Raw genomic sequence first — 27,396 nt, 5'->3', positions numbered from 1 at the left:
GCTTTCCTGGAGATGGCTAAACACCTGCCTGTCAATGGGAAGTGGGGAATGAATTCATGGTTTTGCTTTGCATGTGTGCATGGCTTTTGCTTTACCTATTAAGCTGCCCTTCTCTCAACCTACTAGTTTTTTTCATTTTTACTCTTCTGATTCTCTCTCTCTATGCTGCTGGCGGGGGGAATGAGTGAGTGGCTGGGTGGTATTTAATTACCACACAGGGTTAAACAACAACTGCTTCCACACAGGCTTACCTAACTTTTTGTTGTGTCAAGTTATTAACTTTTACAATTATGTCATTTAGATACTGTTGTAGATATATCATTTACTCTTAAATCTTGTAGTCGGTCTTTGCTAGCTTAAAACAATGCATAAAAGAGAGAAGCATAGTAGCTCAGCAAATATAAGCAACATGTGGAGACAGCACATGTTGGACTTTGCATTATTCAGGCTAATAAGTAACTGAGCAGAAAACATAGAACTTTTGTCTTCAGCAATTAGAAGCAAGACAGGGCTTTCAACAGGCAAAGGTCAAAGCCAGCCTACTTATTAACTGAACGGATTTATTTGTTCCCTTATAGAGGTAAGGATAAACATCTCTCGCTAATATAGAATAACTTTCTCTAAATCAGGCTAACACATTACTCTCTGTGGAGAGTAAGAATCATCATAAAGTGACTGGAAACTAGTCTCCAAAGTCTGATAAATGAGGTAGGATTTTACTTTATTCCATGTTACCTGTGCCTTAGCATAACTAGCACTGCAACCTGTGACAGCTCCAGCTGCAATTCCGTAACTGCAGCTTCTAATTACACCTAGATGTAATCTTCACAAACCGGAATTGAAAGTATAAAATCTACCTGATACCCAAGTTGAAAACCATATCTTACAGCTGGCTCTTAGAGGCTACACATGCAGGTAATAGCCTTCACCTGCCTTTTCTGCCCCACTCTGAAGGAGTCACAAACCCTCCCTCCCCAGACAGTACTGCTCGCTTATCCACACACACCAGAGACATTCTGCACTTTCCCCTTCCAGTACCCTCAGCTCCCTCCACGTGCTTCAAACAGAAGTAATGTCTGCACCAGAAAAAATTAGGGGGTTTTGGGCTCATTCAAGCTGCCTTTTTTTTTTTTTAAATGTGTGAGATTGTCTAATATGCTAAATGAGTAGGGAATTAACGGACACAGCAAAAGCTTCGTTTATTTAAGAAGCTATGCTAAAACCTCTACACCTTTAGGACAAACCATACATTTATTTCATCAAAACAATTTGCAGAACTTAAAACCAGAAGCTAGACAATTGACTGTAACAACGGCACATGTTCTCTCCCTTCCAAATAACCCACAATTGACACCATATAAAAAAGTGTTTTAGGACTTCCACAGGAAGATTTTTTTTTTTTTTTTACACAAATTCGCCAGTTTTTACCACTGATCACAAGAGCTAGCTGCAGATGTGAAACATGCTCATTTTCTTAATTCTTTATGAGAGCCTACCAAAGCTACAACATGAAACTATCACCTGCATTATACTGTAGAACATGTTAAAATTCACTGAAAGAACACAAGGGATTTGAACAAGGCCTTAAAGTCGGCATAAAGGATCAGTATGTGTAAGTGACATCTCTAGAAGATCTGATGTCAGTCATGTGTTTGTGGCCTGTAGCCTTACAGGACATTTGCACGTTAAAACACATGTTCTGCAGTGGAATCTGACAATTCTTCTAAGACCTTGAAGACACCCATTTTTTCCTTTTTCATTTTTTCAGAGGTCTTCATTTGATCTAGGATTAAAACAAAACAAAGATCAACAGTAATAGGTGAAGTGTCTGCAACCTTACTATTGCAGACAAAGTTATATGTATTTTTGTTTGGATTTGGAAAGCAAGTTGTTAAGAGTCATTTTGTTCCTTCATCAGTTTGCTACTAAAAGTTTGTACTTGAAAATATTTTTCAGTCTTGTACTTTAAGAAAAAAAAAGTTTTAAAACATCTGCCTGAACTAGTCTTGTTTTCCTGAGAAGAAAACAGAATGCAGTAAACCTATTTAGGCATTACTAGGAGAAACACAGAAAGTTAAGTCTCTACTAAGAGGTATTCTTTTCTAAAGTTCAAAGACTTACAACATGTTTTCCTAGCACTTGCAATCACTATGCTGCCCTTCCAATGAATATAAAGCTAATGAAAAAGTATTGTCTCTATATCAAATTTAATAATTATGGCTTTAATAAGTATGGCTTAATTTCAGTTTCTAAAGCATTAACTGCAGTTAGCTGTAGTAAATATTCAGTACATAATGCTAGACTAATATCTTTGTATAAACAATTTTGACAATTTTAATATACTAATTTTGCTTAGCATAGCCAAGAAAAAAAGAATAAGCAACCATTATAAGTGTGATGGACAGTAATTACACACAATAAATGGCATCCTCCCCAACTTGAAAGGAGAAATCAGATTGTTTCACAGCCTGAACTTGTAAAGATATAGACCACATTATCAATGCATCAACAATCATTTTCTATATTAGCAGTCAGTTAACTGAAATAAGCAGTTTTATAAAACAATTTCTTTAGACAACCTAGGAAAAAAGTTTAAGTATAGCAACAGTTCTCCTAAGGCAAAGTTATTTATCACACTTATTTAATGCTATCATTTTTACTTCTAAATTCTGTAATGATTGATTTTTTTCTGTATCTATGCTTTGAGGCTTCTCTCTCCTAAAGACACTGAAGGAAACAAAGCATACTAGATCTACTGTTTAAATTAATCAGACAAGATTTTTTCCTTTCTCAGAAAAGTTAAGGGTTTTTTATAATATCTTGGCCTGATCAAGTACTAGAATTTGCAGACAACCTAAAAAATATTATTTTTAATAATAAATTAATAATTCTCAATTCCCCCTCCCCCCAATGTTAGACTGTATTTTGAATTATGATAGTATCAAAATAGGTTTTCAAACAAGTTCACTGATATAAATATTTTGTGAGAATAATTTTTATTTTGATCAATTACAGCAACTTACAGGGAAAGTTGCTTTGCAGAACACCTCCTAATCTATGCTTTTTTCACAGTATGCTCAGGGCACACTATGCATGAATGTGGTTTTCTGGAATGGTTTTGTTTAAATTGTTATTTCTTCTTCAGCAATCCTACTGGAAATGTCAGCAGAGAGGCCAAAGGGTGTCCCTTCTTCAGATGTTTAACACAGCTGTGGGGAAGCTATGGCAGCTTTCTACATATAAAGACTCTTACAAAATATGAATTTACTGTTGAACAAAAAAAACCCCAAGCCCCCCCCACCAAAACCCCTCTGACTTACCAATAAGATCACTTCTATCCAAGAGTAACTCTAGATCTTTATCACTGATTACTTTTTCTTTAGATCCTTTAACCTCCCTGTTGAGGAAGAAATAATCTCTGTTAATACAGATAAAAGCATGTTACAGTTAGCATTGCATAGAAGTCAGTTTTCCCACATAGCAGAAACCCTAGGACATTCTTTCTGCTATGAAGATCCACAGACCACTTCATAAGACAGGAGAGCTACTGACAGCTGCTTGCAAGCAAGTTACAAACTCATGGTCCAAGAAAAATATGAGACCTGCATACCTCTCATAGTCTCTGGATTTCAGTAACTCTATTAATTCCTGAGGGTCCAGGCAGCTCTTCGACTGTGCTAGACCAGATTTGCCACCTTTAAACTGATCTGTAGAAAGGAGAAATAAGGAAAGTACAGAGACACAGAAAAAAAAAAAATCTGTAAATAGTCAAATCAATGCTGGATGCACATACTGAACAAATTATTCTTGCACATCAAAACTAATGCTATGTTTCATTGTTTCAGCCCTCAAGTAAACACACCTTACGATAATAGCCTAACTGGTGAAAAAAAGTCAGAGGTACATAAAGAGTTTACATGCAGGCCTTTTACCTTCAAGCTGTAGTATGCAGAAGAACTGATTGAAACACCAATTCAACATGCACACACGCACACACAGAGCAGAAAAGCCATTAGTTCTACTTACAGTAAAAACATTGTAAATAAAGTTAGATGCTGGATGCTGAAGTTTGTTTCCTTTGTATTGTAAGCTGGTTGAAACAAAGTAAGCAGTATTAACCACAAGATAGGAAATACATGAAAGATATGTGGTTTGCAGAGAGAACGTCCCTCAGTTTAATGGATGAGACAGACATGACAAAGTAATGCACCTGACACAGGTCGGTTTCTTCAAGGGACTATGGTAACACCTATCCACACACAAATCTGGATGTCAGCCCAAATATAAAAAAATTATACAAGATTATTACTTAACTAAAGCTGAGCATGGATGAAGACAAGCTCAGTCTTGCACATTTCAAGGAGACCAGCAAGGCTTACTGTTCTGTGCCAAGTTTCCCCAGTTTTTAATCAACAGATGTACCCACTTTATTAATGGGTCTTTACTGATCCCTTTCATCACACTGTTGTTCTTTCCTGTATCTTCTTTCAGAAGTTCTCCCCACACCTTTTCCTATCTCCCTCCATGGACTGGCTGTTTCTCTGTGAAATGCAAATCAGATGCAAGTTCCAGAGGGTTTGAGCTATAGGATCCTCTCCCCCATTAACATCTCCTGCTGTGACACACAGGACCCAGGTCCTGTCATGCATTATTAGTGATGCAGTCTCTCCCTTTTAGTTTTCAGAGTTTCACAAACTATATGGCATTGAATTAGTGCTGTACAGGTCTTGGCTGCAATAACAGTGACACAGAGAAAAATACCAAAGACCCTATCAAGCACGTAACATTTTAAATAGAAGTTTATGTCATCACTTCTGCTTAGTCTGACATCTACTAACCTAACTAAAATCATGCTGGTTCTCATGCAGTTTCCTAGGCAACTTTCTTCAATAAAACAGAACCACAAGACAGAAAGAGTAACCTGGTGCCAAAGCCAAAAAAGCATTCTGTTTTGCAACAAATTCCAGTTCTTAAGCTCCAGTACTTGTACTGTACACATCTTACTTGGTTAGACACCACTGAAAGGTCTGACTTAAGCAAGCTCTGTGATATCCCTTCCTCATTCACTCCAAAGTTCCAACACTTTTTTTAGGTATTCAGATTTACAGAATCCATTACATCACCTTCACACAGTGGATCCAAAGTTTCCTGGAGGAGACATCCCTACCTAGGCTGCAAGATTGAGATATGATTCACCAATAGTTACCAAGATAAATATTCAACTTATTGCAAAGCTGAAGGCACGACCCAACTTGAGACAGCTTCCTTCCAGTATAATTAGTCCCAGTTCCCATTGCTGCTTTAGTATATGGCAGTCATCTACTATTAGAGCCCATTCTGGTTTGTGCACTCATCTTGCCACTTCGGTTTTAACTACAGGGTCGACCATAATCAAATCATTAAAAATAATTTTTTTCTTACTTAAATTGGTCATTAACATACCTACAAAGAGTCAGACAGTAGTCCTGGCAGTCACACCAAGATCGTAGTGGCAAACAGATTACAAAGGAAAAGGCTAAATCTAGGATAAAGGAAGCACCTAACAAAGATTAGCTAACCTCATCCAAAACCAGAGGCAAACCACAGCTTAGGCTTGACAAACACTGCACTGTGCAGTAGACAGTTACAGGGGTGGCCTTTCTGTCCCTTTATGCCCTGATGAAAGTGCGTTTTTTTTCCCCCCTTAATATAATATGAAAAGTTCTTAACCTCCTTTAAAGTTTAATATAAGGCTAATTATTGTCAGAAGCCAATACCAAGTTACAAGAATTCTATTTTTCAAGTGAGCTTAGTGTTTGGAAAATGCTATAGGGAGCTACTCTCCAAACATCACGAACAGAATAAGCTGTGGAAGCAAAGCAGGATTCCAATAGGACCTAAACAAGAAAAATTTACCCCCAAAAGACAAAATTCAACCCAAACACTTTTCTAAAGACTTTTGAGTATGACCAGCTATACAATCAAGAACACAAGAATCACCATTGTTCTGCACATAAAATCAAGGACTATTGTTCTATTCAGCACTGGTTAATTGTTCAAACAGGACTATTCTACTGTGGTTATAACATACTGTTCTTAAGTTCAGAGGGACAGATGCAAACAGAATGATGAAATTTTTTACAGTGATTTTAAAGCTCTAGGATTTGCAATCTCAACCAAGTGTAGTAGGAACCCCCCAGAAGCCAACTTTTTATAATCTTTACTCATTTTACCAATTTTAATAGGAATACTCCCTACTCAAACAAGTTTGCCAGTGCAACTGGAAAAATCTATCGCTAAACTTCACATCATGAAACATTGCTCTAGATGTCATTAGGTAGGCATATTGCTCCAAATGAAGAACTGTAATAAAGTTAAATTGCAAACAGTACTAATTTTTTTATCTGCTTTGCCATTTATATTCTGGTTCATTTAATTTGATCTTAAAGAGATAATCAACTCAGACTTGTCACCTAGCCCCAGCATTTTCGATGTTAAAAATCCAAAAACATTTGGGTCAAACAAACTATCATCTTGCTGACAAGCCCCCAACAAGCCCAGAGCTATACTCTCTTATTGCCTGGATTTACTTACATTTCTTCCAGGTAGGCTCACTATCTCATCACCTTTTTTTTTTTCCTTACCTACTAGTAAAGAAGTAGTCATAACATGGTGATTCCAGAAATACTTTCCTTTAATTTGTTGCAGAAGTGATCTATAATGTGTCTAAGAATGCATTTCGAAAAGTAATACTATATAGTCACTTGTTGGGAGGATGAAGCTTTTTGCATTTAAGAAACAATACTAAGCAATCACAAAACAGAGCAGTAAGAGTTCTCTCGAGATTCAAAGAAGCAAAACATGCTTACAGGAAGTCCTAAGAGAAAGATACTAACTTTTGTGGATAATCAGCTTCTCCAGCTTCCTCTTGGCAGCAGCTCTCTCCACAATTTTCTGGTCAATAGTATTTGCTGTCACAAGACGATAAACAACCACTGGCTTTGTCTGGCCAATTCTGTGACACCTGTCTTGGGCCTGCAAGTCTGACTGGGGGTTCTGAACAGATAAAGAAACAAGTTAGCTACACCATTTAGCTTTTTTTAAGACGCATACCATAGGCAGCTTTTTCAATAGTGAGCTCAGAGTCAGAGCAGAAGCAATAAGCAAGGCACTCGTGGTATAACACAACGCCACATGTCTTTACTCAAACTCATTCACGACAAGCTCTGCTGCTGTAGCTGCGCAGCCAGAGGAATCCAACTAGCCTGGACTGCTTCTGCACTATGTGCTGCAGTTTTCAACAGATGTACATGTTTTGTATCACAAATTTAGCTGAGGATGTTAGTTGTTGGTTTGGGGTTTTTTGTTGGAGGATAAGAAGAGGGATTTAAAAAGTTTTCAGTCATTTCTGAAGCTGCTGTAGCTCTCCTGAAGCTGAATAATCATGCTAACAGCAGAGCTGTCTACTAAAATAAAGTGAAGATGCAGAGGTCCTCAGTCATTTCCTTCCATCCTTCTCTTCTTCCCAGCCTCCAGGCTCACAGGAGCAGCAGAATCCTAGCTAGCTAAAACACATGTGGCAAGTCACAGGAGGAAATTCAAGGGGCTGGTACTAACATGGCAGCTGTTGGAAACAGAGAACCTGTAGAAGGTCCGGCTACATTCAAATTTAAATAATAAATTGAAAGAAGGAAATGTATCTTCAACAGTAACAGAAAAACCCCTTTTGCTTTTGGTGTAACTCAGGGACAAACAGGCCAGTTTTAGAAACCAACTCTGACATTGTATAAGTTAGGACTTTTCAAACAAGGCTACATATTTCATATATAACATTTTGCATACTTACTATTATGTTCATGTAACACCTCATTAAAGTTACAGAAACGGTCTATACCATAATGGGTTAGTAAATTATTATCAAAAGCAGCAATACAGAAAGCACTTTATGACACATATCACTAGGTTAACAGTCTGTCAACATACCCAGTCACTATCGTAAATGATAACTGTGTCTGCCGCAGTTAAGTTAATGCCCAAGCCTCCAGCTCTTGTACTCACTAGGAACAGGAAGACTTCAGGGTCGGTATTAAATTGATGCATCTGGAAGAGAATTCACATATTAAAAACTAGCAGATATATCAAACACAACGTAACTAATGTTTTATTTTGAGACACCTGTGTTTAAAAAGATGAACACAGATAAAATACAGCACAGAGGCCACACTAAGGCTTTAAGAAACATTGCATGCATTTGGGACAGGACCAGACCAAGAAGTGAAGCAATTGTATTTTCTTATCTGATGAGTCAATGAATCTAAAGTACTGATGACAACTTGACTGTAACTTCCAGACACCCTGTATACCTCCTGCTCTTCAAAACTAAGAGTAACATTCTGGTCTCCTACGCAGCGTCCAGCCTACTGTCACTGCAAGATGTTTCCAAATGTCAGCACAGCTCCTACTGGGTCTGCAATACCAGTCAAAACCTAGTCTACTTAGTCTGATCGCCCACATGCTGGTAGAAAACTGGAAGCATATAGTAATTTTCAGGACTTCGATCACAGCAGAGAAAAAGAAACGATCACCCCCCTGCCAGGTGGAAGCAGCTACCCAAACTCTCTAAAAGCCCCATATCCTCTGGGCTCTCCTGGACATCAGGATCTGCAGCACCAGCAGCAAATCATGGAGCTGGGAAGAGCCTTACTGAACTTAAGACTGGTGACTTGGATGATTTCTCTCATCCTGCATCCATACCACACTGTAGTAGGCACACAATCAACTCCTAAACATTTCCAGAAGCCAGCAGTACAAGATTTTACCAACTGAATAAGAGTCACTATAGCTTGCAGACATGTTGCTAGTTAGCCTTTCCTCTTTTAGAATCTGCTCTAACAGTAGCAACCTAAGTGGTTCGGGGTTTGGTTTTCCTCAGCCACACTGTGGCACAGAAAAAAAAACAGGGCAAAGGGAAGCACAATTTGAGCTAGATGATCTGTCATCTGCCACTGTTCTTCTGTATCTTCATGAACACTAGTGCATACTCTGGAGACCAGATGGCAATTGCAGCACATCCCCTAGATATATCCTGTGTACTTCCTCCATATATGCATTGCCCTTTTACATCCCTGTAAATCCTCAGGGAGGTGGTTTTCCAGAACCACCCTGCATGGTTGCTCTTCACGATAAATATATGCCTCAATAGTAAGGCATTCTGTGGTTATTTGAAACCATTACAAGAACAAAGGATTGTGCTGGAACAAATCCACGTGCAATTTCAGGCTGAAGTTACAGTTGTCCCATTAGGTGCAAAACCTCATTTCCTAGAAATTTACTTTATTTGGCATTAGCCTTGCAGTACACGCCCATAGATGCTGGCATCACATCCTGGATGCTAGGAAACAATATGCACAGTGGTAAAACTGGGATTAGCATCTGTCACAATCTAGATATATTACGTATTTCACATCTGGGCAACAGAGTACGTCAGCACCCACCATTCTAGGCATACATCAAGATATTGGTTAGTAACACATTTCATTGCTTCAGCATTTCTGAACTGCAAATATTAAAGCAGCAGCAAGGATGTCAGTTTTCAACATAGATGTCTTTTGCCTATTAAAAGCTAAACGCTGTGCGAAATCGTATTCCAGTGTCACAGGAACAAGCAGAATTTATTAACAGGCTCAAAGGGCATGTACATCTACTTACATTTTCTTCTCTCTCTGAGTAGGACATAGAGCCATCCAGTCGACTAAATTTGAAGTCTCTGAGATAGCAGTAATCCATCAAAATGTCAAGCATCATAGTCATTTGTGAGAACAACAAGACCTACAAAACCAAGAATATTCTTTAATACCATTTTTTAATCATAAAGCGACAACTATGCCCCCCCACCCTCTCGCCCCAAAATCATTAGCTTTACCTTATGTCCTCTCTTTTTCAGTTCTGGAAGCATTCGGTCCAAGAGTAGAAACTTGCCTGAATTCTTTACTAGATCTTCATCAACCTTGGAACAGGGGAGAGGGGATCATACATTAGGAGGGAAGGATACCAAAGGTTTCCCCAACTTAGAGGCACCAACAAAAGCTGTCTGAAAGCTTCTCACAGAAACAAACTTTCACCATCTTTTTAACTAAAAGCCTTAAGATTGGAAGCAACACTAATTTTAGCAAACTACATTGAATCAGTTAAATCATGACAAAATTAAATCAAACCACACTGTTTTATACGCCAAATTAATTTTTTTTAAAAAAACTAGTTAGTTTTCATCCCATATCTGGAAGGAGAAAGCCTGATGATTTTAATTTTTCCACATGGAAAAGCACTGCTGTTTTTTTCCCCCAGCTTGTAATTAATGCACAAGGCTTCCACCTACTGGATGTAAGGAAGCAATGCCAAACAAGTTACTACACATCAGCCAAGTGACAAAAGTTCACAGAACATGTTTTCACACTGCTACCTTAGACCTCTCTTTCGCTCAAGACAGTTCGTTACATCTAATTCTTGCTATGGGCTAAGAGCAGGTATATAGAAACTTCTCAGGTCTAAGCCATACAGCAGCCACCTTGATAATCCCTAATCCATTTTCCTGAGCAGGTACCAGCTCCTGCAATGCAAGTGCTGCCAATTGTCAGACAGTCTACATTTTCTACACATTAACGAATTTCCCCTCATCACCCAGACTGGGCTATCTGATTTTTATGCGCTGACTTTACATTGATAAACTTCAACAGCTTGCTCCTAAGTGCAGCTGAATCTGTTATCACTCACTGAACAGGAAACATGACTACACATGCCCACAAACCTACATTTAGAATGTGCAAGCAATTTCCGGTTGTTCAAGATTCTTTCAATTCAAATTAGTTCATAGTTTCCTAATATTTCCAACTGCTTTGTGTAGATTAAACTACCAACTGGCCTTTGTGATATAATTTGATTTTTTTCTGTTTTGAGGAGGAAAAAGGATGCTGTATTCTCTCAGATGACTCTGTTGTACTTCGTTCAGCCCTCCAACACCTCACACTTAAAGTTACCACTGAACCTCCTGCAGCATGTGCAATTTGTCATGAACAGTTCACCAAAGGTCAGCATTTTTTGTTTTGAAAATTAACCTTTGTGAAGGGAGCTTAAGGCAGATCCTAAACCAGCTTGAGTCAATGGAACCCAGCTACTGTTTAATTCAGTAACTTTGCTCCCAGCAGATGAGTGCTGCCACAATGAAGAACACTATGGTATCACTATGCAAAGGCTAAATGGGAACAGAGGCTGAACTGGTCTCTACAGCTGCTGCAGGAAGCTTCAAATAATGACTCAGTACACTGCTGGAATTCAATGAGGAGGCATATGCCAAATACATTTAAAACGTCATTCTTTACTGCCATCAGCTCACAGTCTATTGCTTTTTAATGCCTGGAATAATTTTTCTCATAATCCTTTTAAAATACATACCTTGAATTGTTGTGTAGCAGGGTCCAATGGATATTCAATAAGATAGGGGTGATTACAACATTTCCTCAGTAACATCATAATATTCTGCAGTTTAAGGTTCACCTCTGAATCCATGGGAATGCTCACTTCTACCACTGGCCTTGAAAAGATACGTCATCTTATTAATACAGAAAGTGTCACCTTATTGTGCTACAGATACTGAAGAGGAAAAAAAAATAAAACCAAAATCAAGCAATGGATTCACATGCTGTGTCAAGTGTCCTCAAAATCTCTCACAGTTAGCAAAGCTATTACCAGATGAAATTTCTTTTAGTGCCACACTCGACACTGAAGGTAGAAAGGTTTGTAATTATTGGTTTAAAATACAAAAGGGCAGTCAGTAGTAATCAGAAGCAGAAAAAACAGCTTGTGCAAGTCACCCAGCAGAAAAGTGAACAAAGGCAAGTCCTGACCATTTGTTCAAGACTGATCTCCTGTGGAACAATACATAAGCTATTCCAAAATCAGCTCTCTGCCTATCCCATTTCAGCCACACATACACATCGCAGGATTCACAACAAATACCATTTAGCTCTTACATTAGAGATGGTGCTTAGATGTGTAAGAGATCCATATGTACCATAAAACTAATACAAAACATACATTTAAGTGTCCATTCTTGCAAAATACACTGGACTACAATAAAAATCTAGCAAAATAAATACACTTTAGTCCTGAAGATAAGCCCAAGGGACTTCCAACCAATTTAAAGCCAGCAACAGACCTCATCAAACCCAAGAATAAACATGATTCCTCAACTCCCTCAGTCCTGAAGATCAACTCTGATCTTAATCACCAGAAAGTGACCAATATCTGTCACCAAAACAGCAATAGCCATGCAGGCCGTTTGGGTTCCAGGCCTCAGCTTAAACTGAAGTATTTTACAAAATTTAGCGAGGAAACTACTCTTCCCTTTTCTCCAGTCTTGAGCCCAAACTTTGCTTCAAGTATTCCCCAGTAATTTCGCAAAAACCTAGGAGTTATTGTAGTTAGCACATCAGCATTATCTGTCTGTCCTGTCTTTGAGCCAATGAAAGATATATCTGTGAATATCATTGGACATTGGGGACAAAAGGTTTACCCGAACCTTTGCAAAAACTGCAAAACCTAGCAATAAGACAAGCTCTTCAGCTCTTTGTTCTCATTGCTAGCTGTAGCCAGGACCTAAGCTATTACAATGAAATTTCAACTACCAAATAACTAAGACAAAGCAGTTCTTCCCCGGCTGGCACTCAACATGATCTTAGACTTGAGAGTTCCATGAAACCACAGTTCTTCACTACCAAAATGTTTTAACAGCCTAAAGGAATTACATCCCACACTAGGACATTTTAGCTCTTTATGGATTATCAATAGCACTATTGTCACAGGACCTACCCAAGACTGTGTCTAATAAAAACAGGGACTCAAGATGCAATTTTATCGGTAGATCCTGCAAAGGCCACAGGTCTAGGAGTGTCTTGTAATTAACTATAACTCTGAGTCAGTGAGTGATGGTACAATCTAATCATTACTATCATGGTCCAGCAAATATTAGGTAAAAGCAAAGAAGCAAATCATAAAGCTACAAGGATAGTGAATTACAAAGTGCCATTCTCCTTGAACAATTTGAATAAGCAAAGCTCTGGATGCAAACTATGCGGGAGATATTCAGTATAATAATAAAAAGAATTTTTTAGGGCAGGCACCTCTCTTTGTCTACTTCCTCTTGCATTTTGGTGATCAATTTTTCCAAGTCATCAGCAGAACCATTATGTTCTTCACAATAATCAACCAGTTTTCGACTACGACGTTTTGGTCGGCCTGTAGGACTCAACTCAACTACTTCCTCCTGTGGGAAATGATAAAGTTGCCATCAACAGCAGACAGGCCTTTGAATCTGAAGCTATGCTGACCGAAGAACTCTCAATACTGAAGAGAGGTCTCAATGATATGCATCACGCAATACTTAGACTCAGCAGCTATAAGTTTGCTAAGTAGAATATGCAGCCCAAGTTTTAAAGGTCTATAATTGTAGATTTGGAAAGCTTCTGCTTGAAACTGCATTGGTACCTTACTGATTTTGCAGCAGAAACCATCAACTCTGAATACTGTAGTCTTTTTGCCCCCAAACTACAAATAATCAAGAACATACACACATATTGTATTAGTTCTGTGCCCAGTGAGGCCAGTCACAGTAACCGCTATCGAAAAAGGTAACAAAAGGATCAGACTAAAAATTTAAGCAAAAAGTGGGTTTAGTTACAATGGTAGTGAAACAACAACACTGCGCTTTTGCCTACAAACCATTAATAGCAAGCACATTTCTAACATCCATATCAGTAGATACCTCATTATTTCCAAGCAGTTTCCTAATGGTACGATTTACAATGGCAGTGTAGAAAGTTTCTTGCTTCTTTGCCAGCGGTGCATATACCACAACTTCTCGTTTAGGAGGAACCTCAAGAGCAACGTCAGATTTCAGCCTTCTCAGTAAGAAAGGTGTCAGAATCTGAAATGTTGAGCAGAGTTGTTACAATTACTCAAAGCTCTCAACATACCTAGTTAAAAAAAAACCCAACCAAAAAAAGCCCAACAAAACACACACACCCCACACAGCCAGGTCTACTGATATAATGCTATTTTGACCAATTAAAGAGAGGGAGTTAATTTGCAGAGCTCCATATTTCATTTTTTATTATGAATGCCTACTCCAAAATTTTTAGACATGCTGGTAATACATGTGTTCAAACAACACATTCATTGACATTTGAAAAAATTTTCAAGTGCTTAATAAGGGTGCAGTAGTAGCTACATTACAGAATTTCAAATAATTTTGATTAACTGAAAGTAATTTTATTAAACAGCTTATATTTTGATTATTATCTTTCTTAAATCAAGTTATTTCAGGAAAGCCCCAAACCTTTAACTGAAATAAATAATAAATTGTCATTGACAATTATATATCTAGAAGATAAAGTTAATATCTCTTACCATCAGCTTATGATAAGAAAATGATAGTTCTGTAAGCATTTACTTCCACACACACCCTTAAAAAAAAGTTTTGATTGTTATTTGGTTTTGAAGACTGGCACATTATACAACTAGTTTGCCAAAAAGGTATTCTGTTCAACACCTAAAAGGTACATAAAATCCCTCAAAATTATCTTTCAACAAAATAAATATACCAATTAAATCTTTTGGCAAACAGAAGCAAGCGACTGCAGTTAAGTTTGACTAAACTCAATTCAGTTCCAAGAATAAAAATGAGTCATTATCAAAGAGGTATATTGTTCTTTTCAGCATTTATAAGTGCTTAAAACATCAAAAAAACGTCAGGAGTCTAAGGAAGTCCAGAAGTGGCACAATAAAAGCCTCAGACCCAGAATTCAGCTCCACAAACAAGACTTTGATGCACTTCATAATAATGGTCAATGTTAGAAATTAACCATGACAAAACCAACATAAAGAATAAGTGAAAACCTGATGCAGCATATGCAAGATGTTTTGCTCCCTTTCTTTAGCAATTATATCCTCGGCAGTTTCTGTAATGCTGGTAATATCAAACCAGGATTCAAAGCTATAAAAATAAAGAAAAAAAAAGAAATAGCTTACTTAATAGCTATGATTCTTCATTATTTAAGTATACTATTCTTCTCTTATCCTGCAATTTAAGAAAAACAAAGCACTAATATCCATCACGAACAGAGGTTGAACAGGAGGTATTTCCAAAATATACCTGTCAATTTAGATGCTTGAGGTTTTAAGTGATTGGTAAAAATACTTGTATTAGTTGGAACATTCACTATGATTTATTATATTCTATCTAGTCTGTACCTTTTTCCAAAATTAATCTGAAGATTGTTTTGGCAATGTTCTTCCACCTGACCCCCTGCTGCTTCAGAAAAGGATCCATCTCCCATGGGTCCCACATCTGCCAGCCTCACACAGCTTTCTCCAGCACCTTAGAGAACCTCAAGCAGCACCAGGCACTTATGGTTAGACAAACATCTCCCCTCAAATGCTCATATCTTATCTCAGAGTTAAGCTTCCACTATCCGTAGAGCTGACAATTACTTCCTTACTTTCTGAAACAACTAAGTGTGAAAGCAAGACACATTTCAAAGCCTTTACCATCAAATAATCATACCAAAATTACAACCACACCATAAAATAGCTCTTCACATGCTGATACAAGTTTAATTATTAAAGAGTCACAATAATGCCCAAACAGAACAAAGGGGAATAGTTTTCACCATCAGATCACAACCTACCTTTTCAAATCATCAAACACATCTGGCAACAGGAAGTTAAGCAATGACCAAAGCTCTGCCAAGTTGTTTTGCAGGGGAGTACCAGTCAACAGGAGTTTATTGTCTGCATTAAATCGTTTCAATTCTCTGATAAGGCGGCAGTTCATATTTTTAATCCTGTGACCTTCATCTACTATCAGGTATTTCCAGAAGCAGTGCTACAAAAAGAAAGGGTATTTCAGTAAATCTTAGCTTTACTCCATCGACACATGTGCCAGGTGAGATAAGCAGCACTAGTAAGACTGATACTGCCCATTACAAAGATTTTATTTACTGCTGTTTCTCACTTTGCCAGACTAGAAGAGCGGAGTCCAAACAGTTAACACCATACACCTGCTTCATGGTGATTGCATTTAGAAAGCTTAGCTGATCACAGTAAAACTTCTACAAGAAGCTCATCTCACTGAAACAACCATTCTGATGTTAACCATGGTATTTATACATTACATATAGCTTTTATTCCAACCCTCCCTCACCATCAGCTACAGAGAGGTAATGAAAAGAGAAGGTATGCTGTAAATATCTGCTTACTTCACTTTTTGGATAGTGTTCTGTTTGCAGAACTTTTTAAGCATAAAATTCCAGAACCACTGCTACCAAGGAAACAGAAGTGAATGCCAATATAAATGCTATGGTCTAACACTCGCTGTACAGGCAGCATGCATGGATTTTTTTTACTATATTCAAAAGCATTGCTATTAGTGATGAGGAATTCCACCTGTCCTAGGGCTTGCAGGAGAACTTACATACCTGCAGGGCATTTCTGTCTCGCATTGCTATTTCAAAGGAAGTAATGACCACAGGATGAATTTGCAGTGATCCGTGTCGTCCATGAATTTTACGAACCAGTTTACGACGTTCCTGCTGAGCTCCATGATAGAGCATTATTGGAATCTGAAAAAAAAGAGGTTTAGTAGACTGGTGAACTAAGCTCATTTAAACCTAAACAGAAGACAGCAGAGATAATCAGCTCTGTTACAAGAAGGCTGTAAATACATTGCAAGTCATGGCAGAGTGTGTAGTAACCACATGAATAACTACAATTAAACCGATGTTCTATATAAAGAAAGTTTCAAGGCAAAGAATAAGAATTAAATAATTTGTTCTTTTAAACCTAAGGAAGAAAAATAAAAATCTTCATTTCTTTTACCTCTGGAGTAAACCTCTTGAATTCAGACATCCAATTTGGAAGAGTAGACAAAGGACCACATACTAAGAATGGACCAGGAACTCCTCGCTCCACCATCAGCGCTATTGTTGCAATACACTGGATTGTCTTCCCCAACCCCATTTCATCAGCTAAAATGCCATTGATACCATTTTCCCAAAGCATCTGCATACATAGAAAAAGAAACATAAATGCAAAATAGCCACACACCTTAGCAACAATAGACATCTTTAGGAATGTACCACCTGTAGAAACTCTCTACTAGACACATTTTATACTACAGACAACTAAGATTTCTTCATAATGAAAATAAATAAAAGCATCTTGTAAACCCCAGACATTCATACATAGGTGTATGTGCTTCTAGCCAATGAAGTGACTGACTAGGAGGCAAAAACCAGAACAGTATCAAAGGAAAGGATGCAAATTAGCATTACATGAAAAAGCACTTCAACTGCAAGTACAGCTCACACTACCCAAATTTTTACTTATCCCAACTCCACAGAATTCCCTTAGCTCCCCCCTCGAAAAGACCAAGTTATTGTGCTGATGTTTCAGTTTTATCTGTTCAAGCAACTTCTACACGTACAGCTACTTCACCATAAGAAAAAGGTGCAATTCCTGACCATCGCAGCTGGCTTGCCTACTCTGACAAGTGACAGAGCAACGTCTCACAAAAGAACCATACAGAAGCGTTCTTTGGATACTCTATCTACTATTCATAAAGATGGTTATTAAAACTGAAGGCCCAAGGAAGCTGATTTATCCACTCCCAGAGCAGGCCTGTCTTTTCTATGCACTTCCCAGCGACATAACAGAGTGAGTTTAGTGGCACTCACCTGTGAGATCAACCTAAGCCTCTTAAAACAAGATACACATGCTAGTGGGGAAGAAAAAAAAAAATGAAAGAAGTCTAAAGGAAATAGCAAGATCAGTAGCAGAATGAAAATTAGTTCTGTCTGGCTTGATAATTAAAAAGCAAAGTTGTTAATATTGGCTTGCAAGCAAAACCAGGTAGAAATTAAATACGTATGTGGACAACTTTTATGGCAAGTTTCTTTTGTTTTTTATTTCAAAGGCTAAAGACAAAGCATTTTAAGAACACTGTATTAATATTACTAGTTATATTCCAAGATGCAGAGAATGGAAAACTCATCCATGTCAGGCCTGCAAGGCAGCAGGTCTTTAAACGCCTACGGGTGTACCAGTGAGTATTCATGCCCTTGAGAGAGAAAAATAGTAAGACTGTCCCTTACCAGCATGCATAGTCCTCCTGCTTTCACAAAGTATTTGTAAGGAGAAAAGGCAGTTTGAGTTGAACAAGAAAATAGATGGGGAAAGGTAAGGTGGAAAACACCAACCAGAAAGTCTAAAGAAATGTTTACAAATATCCTCCCCACAATGAAACACAGTATCTGCTGCTTGACAACGTCTTCATAACACCAGATTCTTGTATCAAGAGAAATCATACCAAACTGTCTCTCTCCTTCACCTTCCCTGTACCAACTATGGTCACAGACTTCTAATGTCTCTTCCCTTCTGCCTGTTTACAATCAGCAACAGATTCAATTTCATCAACAATCGCTCCATACCCTTAGCCACTCCATGCCTTCCACTTGGTACCACCTCATTACACCTCCAGTAAAAATCTTTGGTTGCTGAAAAGGCACTGGTTGTCCATTAAACTTCCGTACTGGATCAAGAAATTGTTTGGCACTGTGTCGTACAGCTTGACACAATCTATCCTTAATGACACTATTTGAGTCTCCATTTTTCTGCAGGTCTTCTGGACACAGGTTGTCAGAAGAGCTTTCATCCTAGGAAGGGAAGTTCAAGGAACACATGATAAGTGAAGCGCACATCAAAGCACACCTAAGACATACTTTTGCCCAATTTACACCAGTCTTAATGTGAAGCCAACCCCTGACACAAAGACTTATTTTCAGTAAATGTCAACTCAAGAGTAGAATTTATTTTTAGGATTAATATTACTATGTAGCTAGATGTCAACATGCAAAATTTCAATGCCTTATATGCATTCTTTACTCCTTTAGAATTGAAAAGCAGTGATAGCTACTGAAGCTAATTGGCTTATAATTCTCTACCCATAAAAGGAAGCAGACTTAAAATCTTCCTCACAGCAGCTGGCATCTAATGCAGCTATTTCCCTGCTGTAAGCAGATTCTAAAGAATGTCGGAAAGAAATTCATACCATGCATGTAGCTTTTAAACTACCTCAGGAGCGGAAGAGACCACACCTGTTATCTCCATGCTTGAATGCTTAAAAATGACTATGTCTTAAGGTCTTATACACTAGCACAAGTATTTCTTAATAAATTCCTATTTCCTTTAGTTTTGAAACTACAGGCCTTCTATAAAGTATAAATACATTCAAATGGAGTGTTTAAAAAAATTAGAAGTTTTCACCTCAGATTTCTGTAAAACAAGTATTTAAGTACATTCACTTGCACCACTTTTTTTAAACTTCTAATTCAGGACTTCAATATCTGGCAGAGATGATTATTTACAGGAAAAGTTTAAAGATATGCTATAAAACATAAAAAGCCCTCCCTCCCTTCAGGCTTAACACACTTAAACTGCAATAACATGTGCCAACATACCTGATTTTCCACTTTACTTTTTTTTGCCACTGATAATATTTCCTGGAAACAAAGAGAAAACCTACACTTATACACTTTTCAACCTTAAAGGCTAATACAATTTGTATTTAATTAGATCTTTTAATTGAAGAATCCGGACATACTTTAAAAAGCTTTCCATACAACATCTTTAATCATACAAGTGACTCTAAACAAGGCCCCACACCAGAGAACACATTCCAGTTATAAAGGGTAACTGAAAATTCAACTGGCTATGTAGTCTCTTCACAGCTTGCCTCCCCGAAGACATTTTTAAAAGGTACCTGAATTCTACAGGTCTGACAACACTGCTTGTCACATAGATCTTTGTTGGAAGAAAGACGTACATTACAGACAGACTACTGTTGGTTGATAATCTCTAATGGCAGTGTACGAGAATGTATTGCTCTAAAATACAGATGTCACACAAGGATTGCCTTACCAGTTAAAATTTGTGCTACAAAAATCCAGGCAAATCTATTTGTTGTTATGGCCTACCTCTTTGGACATAATCTCTGAGATGTTGTATGTCACATCTTCTCTCCCCCTCTTCTTTTTTGCACCTATAAGATAACATTTGAGTTTATACAATACATGAAATATTAAAGAAACTAAAAACACCAGTACTGACAAAAGGCAAAGCCTAATACACTACCTGATTTCTCCTCTTTGCCATCAACTGGATTTTGACCCTAGAAAACAAACATGGGAAGATGTTCATCATCTTCTGCATCTCTAACTATTGTGACACACATAAAAATATGTAAAGAGCCTCGAGCCATTGCCTTTGAAAGCTTCTTGAAACACTTTTATTTTTAAGCAGTTTTTAAAAATATAGGGAAAAAGAAAGTTCCTGATTATCTTTTTTTTATTACTTATTCAGCATCTTGGTAGAATAAACAATCATTGCTAAAACAAAAAACCTCCTTAAGACAAATTCAAACAATTTTCTTTAGTATTAATTAGTCAGAAACATCCCCTAAGATGACTGTCATAGTATGCAATTTTTAAGCACTTTTAAACATGGTTTTATGTTATGTTTAAAATAAATATGATATACTAGATAGTCAAAACTGGCTAATCTAACTTATTTAGTTTACCTACCTTGATCGAAATTGACATGGTAATTTGTCAGACTTTTATTCAGACAGTTGCATAAAATAGCTGCTTAATCTTACCTTAGCAGATTTTAACATCATCTCTCTCTTTTTTTCTAACTTCTCTTTCCTCCTCTGTTCCTAAAAAAACAAACCATGAAACCAAAACACACACATTTCTTATCTTTCAGTGACACCCACAAGAGAACTATCCATTATAGAACTGATAACAGGCATAGATTACATTGGTAATGTAGAGTTCTGTGTTCTCTACAGATTTTTTGCAATCTCACTAAAAGCCTATTCTGACAGAGTTTAAAGTGATAAAGCAAAACTTGGGCAAGAAAGTGCAACTGCTCTGAATTGCCTGTCCGTGAATACTTTAAACATTTAAATACAGTCATTTAGAAAGACTCCAACAAAAATATTCTCAATTGCAAACTTCTTAAGATCCCACGTATTGCAGTAAGTTTTCCATGTATGCAGCTCCCTTTTAACTTCTACATATCACCACTTGTGTTCATTGCGGAACAGAAAGCAACATAAACAGCCTACAACGCCTTTAAGGAAGAAATGCTTTTATGTCTTGAAGAATTTAAGATTTTCATTCCATCTACTATTTTAACTTGCTGAAAGCAAAAGGACCCTAGAAAAACAGTAAGAGACCTTGGTGTTTATCAGATGCGGTAAGACTTAGTACTGAAACATGCATTCTATCAATCAGTAACCATGAATTTGAGCTGACAGCTAAACTACAAAAGTATTTTAGAAAGTAGGTTCCTGCAATCTGTCAGTGTCACTTTTCCAAGACCATCATTGCCCTGAATCTTTTCCTAAGATTCTCCCTCTCTCTCAAGTGTAAACTCTTACAAGCTTGACCATAAAGATACAGTTAAGAAAATCAAGGTAAAGCTAGATATGAACTCAGCAACCCATAGATTAAAAAACCAACCAAACAAAAAAACCAACCAAACAAACAAACACAAAACAAAAACCCCAAAACACATGAAATCATTTCATGGAAGCTCTTGTTTGGAGCAGCAAGGCCTCAGATCACTATAATTTATAAATCTGAGGGAGGCATACATCCTGAAGACATGCCTCATCCTCAGCCTTCAGTAATTAACACAAATAGGCTGCACAACTTTCTACTTGTCAATTCTTTGCATCTTCTGTCCTCCCCTCCCTCCAGGTTTCCTAGCTCCCTTAAGCTTTGTTTCTTATTTCAAATATTTATTTTTTCTTCCTAGCACTCAGTCCAACAGAAGAATTGTAAAGTTATCAGTGCCACCTTTACACTGCAAAGGGGTAAATTATAATTTTACATTATAATTCAAGCTCTTTCCAGTCTGATTTATCTATTAATTTGTAGAACAATTTCTGAATATTATGTAAAGCATCACTTCATTCCTGGGCAGTAGTTACAGTAGATTTTTATGTTGTTATTGCAAACTTAACAGCATTTTTACTTTAGTTCAAACAGCTGGAAGGCAAAAAAAGCCCCAAACAAATGGCAGCCCATCTTCAGAATCTCCACTACACACAATAATACACCTACCTCCAGTTGCTGCTGTTCCATTTTGGTTAGCAAGAATTTGGAATAGATGTTGCTTTTTTCAAGCAGATGTTGAAGCCTCTTATAGCGCATTTCACTTGACTCCCTGTCCCAAGAAGTGCGAGCCTGGCCAAAACAAAGAGATGTCAGGTATTTATAGATGCTTCAGAGTTAATGCTTTTAATATAACGAAGGGTTCATCCACAGGATAACCAAAATTGTCTCTCACACACAAAACCTTTCCCTTCCAGTCATTATGCATTTATGATTCGTGAGCGTATGGACACACAGATACCTGTGAAGTGCTGCAAGATGAAAGTAACTGAGGGTTGCATTCACTTGCACACATGAGCAGAGCTCTGCAAAACACATGCCTCCAGTGCAGTAGCACAAGAAGGCTTGAAGGTGTCTCAACTCCACTTTATAGAATTAGAGCATAATGAAATCTAGGTTTATTTGCAGCCTGCAAAATCGGGGAGGAAAAACCCAAGTGTTAGTTGGGACTCCTCCACGTGCTGTTTGCACAAAGGTATGGTTTTTCATTATGAACCAGATATTCAGACAGCAACAAAACCATCATGCCTAATTTACAGAGGTCAAGTCAATTCCCAATGTGAAAACAGTAACTTCTGCTTGCTTTGCTTACAAAAATCCACACATGCTTTTAAAAGTAACTTCTGTTGAATTAGTCAAGGCTCTGCATTTAGGAGTTTGCAAATTACTCTTTCAAACTCAGATCAAGACTCCCCCCAAAGTAAAAAAGCATTCACCCTTCTGCATTCATCTAACATTGCCTGTTAAACTGACATATCAAACAAGTGAAAAGGTATAAATTAGCATCTCCAAGAGAAACCCCAGAAAGGCAAGATGCAAAGCTTTACAAGATGCTTATCTATGCCATCACCTTCAGAAGCAGCAGTGAGGGAAGGACAGGCTAAGACAGAAAGGCAAGGGAAGCTTCTTAAAATAAGAATTCCCTCCTAACAGGGAGGGAAAAGGATATTAGCTGAATCATGGGACAAACTGTGGCACAGAAAAGGGGGAGCATGTTTCTCTCCCCCAGAAATCACACCTTTATTTTCCACAAGCAGTACTCCATGTCATTCTTATCAGGTAGCTATCACCGTATTCTTTTATGAGAGGAAGATCTATCTCCCCAAGTTTTTTTGGGGAAGAGATTGCCTTCTTGTTACTCTCCAGACAGTTTCTATTTGCTTCTGCTCTCCCCAGTCCAGTTTTTTCTCCTTCAGATGAAAAATACCTGAGCTCAGAAAGATCACCCCTTGATGGCAATGCCAAGAGAATATAAATTACTTCATTCAGCAAATTGCTATTGCTCGCTTTTTACTGGAGTGAACACAGCATCCTTCCATTAATTGGTCAATCTGAAGGACCATTCCCTTGATGGGGAAATGTTCCCTTTTTCAAGGGGGAAAAAAGAAAACTCAAAGAAGACAACAGCACTGAACTCCTATGATTTCTCCATTTTGTCCTTTGACTCAACCTTCAAGCCTCAAAAAAGTGGGGGGGGTTTTTTCCCCCTTTTTGACTGAGAAGGTCAAAAATCTGCCACTCTTTCATCACTCTACATTCTTATACATTTGCATAGTGGTATCAGCCATCAATCCATAGAAAGAACAAGTGACTCCTTTGTTGAACTGTTGTACAAATCGCCTGGCAGGGGGTTTGCTGAAGTGACAAGCATAAGAAGTCCAGAAGCTTCAAGAACACCAACTGCCCCCAAGATGCCTGTAAGCCTGGGTTTACCGACACGAGTAATTTCCCTTGGTCTGACCGGCCTGAGATTGCACAGAGAAAACATGATAGAAGCACATGGGACAATAGAGCGTGCTTGCTAGAGGCAAGTTCTGTGGATTCTCAAGAAACGGACAGAATACAAAAAACTCCAGCCCTATCACATTACAGCACTGTTACAGAAGTGGTCAGTTGTGAAAGAAATTAAAGTCTAAGTCCTCTTCTCAATACTTCCTGTGCAATGAGATAATTTGCTCGACAAGAGTTTCTTCCTCACCCTCCAAAAGCATTTGCCTCCAAATTGCCTCAGATCCAAGTCTGATCAAGGAATATCTGATGAGAAGAGATAATTTGCTCTGTCATGACTTACTGTTTGCAAGACAGAAGATTATGAGACTTCAAGTATTATTTTTCTAGCTACAGTATCACAAAATGCTGCAGCCTAACAACATACCTTTACAGATCACAACTTTTCTTAGTGAAAAGAGAAAGAGTAATTAAAATTACTTCCACACCTTAGAAATTGCATTTTTCATGCCCTTAGAATAATGCTTCGGTTTTTAAGACACCAGTTGCCTGTGGGCTGAATACAAAAGCTACGTAATTAACAGAAAAGGGGAAAATGAGAGCACTCTGAAATCAGACAGGGGAAGAAAAAAACCCCATTGATTTCTCAAGTATTTTGAGTAACAGCATTAGTTCTTTAGAATACAATTCCCCAAAGAGCACCTAGGAGAAGAGTTCTTTCAAGTTTATATTTGCTTATGGCTGAAATACAACGCCTTATGTAGCATTCTGACATCTTGGTTATTTGTATCAACACAGGTCTAGAAGCATCATGCTTTCACATTTTCTCTCCAAAGCAGATTGGTTAATATCAACCAATGCTTACTATCAATGTCTGAAAACACTCACAGCAAGAGAGAAAGGAGACAGTAATGATTATGTCATTTGTGTTAGTGATGTGTCATTTTCTTGAAGCAGTCTACATTTCCTGCAACATAAGCAAAGAGAAGTATCCAAATCAAACATCAACTCTCAGGATGATTACATGTACATTTCTCCCAGCAGCAATGCCAGCTCAAGCAGCTCCTGCTCCCCACAACCAAGGGTGCCTGCACAACTGCATGCAGGGAAGAGCAGGAGAGTAGACCAGGAACGCAACTGGCATAAACCCAATCCTTTTTGGCTAGGCTTTTTAAGCTAGGCTACTTCCTTGGTGCAGTTCAGTTGCAGCCTTCAAACACCAGTGCAAAGAGAGTGAACAGCCAGTGATGACAGCTGCCTAAACTATACCTGCTACCAAAACAAATGCACAACTGGGCTTATTTCTGGGAAGGATAAATGGTATTTATAGAAGTGACCTGCAGAGCTCTAATCAGGTCGTTTGTTTGGTGGCTTTTTTTAATAAAAGAAGAGGTAAAAAACCAAAAAGAAGCATTGTATACATATACAGAAAACACAAAGTCTGGCTTTTAATATTTTAGACTGAAATTCAGAAGAATATGAACTTACTACCCCTTCTGAAATCATCTTACTTTACAGACATGGTACCTTAGATTTCTAGGCTCGGAACGACAAAAGTAAAGATGTAATCTTCTCATTGCAAACATAAATACGTATAAAACGCAGTAACCTTCTTGCTGACTGCAAGAGTTCACCGTTAGCCTTCAAAAAACCCTCCAAAGCCTCCCGTGGACGATCAAAGGCGCTTGTGAATCACAGCCGCCGCCCGGAACTTTACAGCCTCTCACGTTTGTTTGTTTTGAAATCAAAGGAGCTGCACGACGCCCGGCCCCGGCCCACAAGGCGACTAACGGCGCGGGCCACGGCGCTCAGACCCTAACCAGCCGCCCGGGGAACCCCCCCTCGCCTCCGCGGGGCAGCCCCAGCTGCCGCGGGGGGATGGCCGCCCCCGGGCCGCGCCTCACCTTCTCCAGCATCTGCCGTTCCTTCTCCAGCCCCGCCGCCTCCAGCTGCTCCTCCTCCTTCAGCATGGCCGGCGTGATCACCGCCGCCTCCGCCTGCTCCCCCATCTCCGCTCCCAGCGGTTCTGCAGCGAGCGCACGGTTACTCGCGGGATCCCGCCGGCCCACCCTCGCCGTCGCCGCCCACCCCACACCCCCCCCCCCGGCCCGTCGCCGGCCCACCCTCGCCACCGCCCGCCCGCCAGCCCGCCCGCCGCCCCGGGCTCTCACCACCGCTGCTCGCCGTGTTCTGGGCCGGCATGGCCGCGCGCCGGGGCCGTTAGGCGCGAGGCGGTGCGGCACACGCAGCCACCACCGTCCAACACGCCCCACCAAACTCCCGCGCTCTCCGCGCGCCGCTCACCCGCCCGCCTTGCCTCGCGAGACCAAAAACCGCGCGCTGCCCAAGTCCCGCGATAAGCGGCAGCGCTCTCGCGAGAGTCACTCGCCCCGCCCCCCTCCCGGTCTCGCCCGGAGGCCATCTTGACTCCTGGCAGGCGACGCGCACATCCGGGCGTAATTCAGCTCCCCTGCCCGTCCCGCCGCTGGTACCCCGGGCAGCTCCTCGGGCCCGGCCCTGCTCGCCGGTGCCTCGCGTCGGGCCCCAGTGCTGAAGCGCTCTTGGGCCTCCCTGTCCAGCGTGGGGGCTCTGCACGCTGCGGTGAGTCCTGGGCCTGCGGGGGCTTCCGGCGTGCTGACGGTGACGTTTCAGTCAACGTGCTTCTGTCCCTGTGGCGTACAGCCCTCCCTGAAGGAGCTGCCGCAGCCCAGGCAGAGCGTAATGAAACTGCCCGGGGTTCCTCGTCCTGCGTCGCGCTGCCAACAGGAGCGGCGCCGGCACACGTCTCTGGCTCTCCACCGACAGAGGAGGGACATCGCACGGGCTGACGGTCGCCGCGAGCGCAGGGCCCTCGGCCGTTACTCGGACGCTCCTCGTGCGTGCCACGAGAGGGCAGAGGACGCTTAAACCCGAGGTAGAGCTGTACTTCCCTCAGCCGATGGGGAACCCTCCTTCCCAAGCCGTAGTCTAAAGCAAATAACCTCCAGTGTTCAGAACACAAACACTTCAGCTTCACCTAAATAACCCAAGCCGTCCGAATAACTTTGGGCTTACCTCATCACCTCAGATCCATACAGAAAATGCGGTGCTAGTAACTTCTTGCACCTGACTGTCAAATGGATCGCTATTTCAAGCTCGCTCCGCACACACGGGGACCAGGGCTGCTGGTTCTAAAAAGAGACCTGGGATGGGAGAGGGGGGAGGAAAGAAGCAGCAGCAGAACAAACAAGTCTGGTAATAACGGAGGTGGAGGGCATTCTTCTCATTCCCAAAGCCTTAGAGGCTGATTCTGGATGTTGTAATGTGGTTTATGGAAAAGCGATTCTGTTTTGCAAGGCATAGTTTGGAGGCTAACTCGAGATGGTTCTGCATTGATGGGAACATTAGCAGGGAGGAA

General features: G+C 39.7%; 1 protein-coding gene across 4 annotated transcripts; it reads right to left on the bottom strand.

The window, feature by feature from the left end:
* Positions 1 to 1,180: 1,180 nt before the first annotated feature.
* Positions 1,181 to 27,191, bottom strand: HELLS (helicase, lymphoid specific). 4 transcript variants are annotated; one of them, XM_054832158.1, is made up of 22 exons: positions 27,054 to 27,191; positions 25,904 to 26,025; positions 22,221 to 22,343; positions 20,744 to 20,803; positions 20,221 to 20,257; positions 20,064 to 20,128; positions 19,548 to 19,589; positions 18,519 to 18,743; positions 16,909 to 17,091; positions 16,509 to 16,652; positions 15,720 to 15,916; positions 14,929 to 15,025; positions 13,796 to 13,957; positions 13,155 to 13,297; positions 11,428 to 11,566; positions 9,902 to 9,985; positions 9,688 to 9,807; positions 7,963 to 8,079; positions 6,876 to 7,035; positions 3,611 to 3,707; positions 3,321 to 3,397; positions 1,181 to 1,783 (listed from the first exon to the last, which is right to left on the bottom strand). In XM_054832158.1, exons 2-22 carry the CDS (start codon positions 26,006 to 26,008, stop codon positions 1,686 to 1,688), a joined length of 2,475 nt encoding a protein of 824 aa, XP_054688133.1. In that variant the 5' UTR covers positions 26,009 to 26,025; positions 27,054 to 27,191; the 3' UTR covers positions 1,181 to 1,685. The 4 variants fall into 4 exon arrangements, with proteins under 4 accessions (XP_054688133.1, XP_054688134.1, XP_054688132.1 ...); XM_054832159.1 differs by lacking the exon at positions 27,054 to 27,191 and adding an exon at positions 26,492 to 26,624; XM_054832157.1 differs by lacking the exon at positions 27,054 to 27,191 and adding an exon at positions 26,171 to 26,315.
* Positions 27,192 to 27,396: the final 205 nt, after the last annotated feature.

Source organism: Grus americana, chromosome 7 (assembly GCF_028858705.1).
Source record: "Grus americana isolate bGruAme1 chromosome 7, bGruAme1.mat, whole genome shotgun sequence".
NCBI lineage: Eukaryota > Metazoa > Chordata > Aves > Gruiformes > Gruidae > Grus > Grus americana.
The sequence above is the reverse complement of the archived record's forward strand: the minus strand, read 5'-3'. Positions and strand labels throughout refer to the sequence as shown.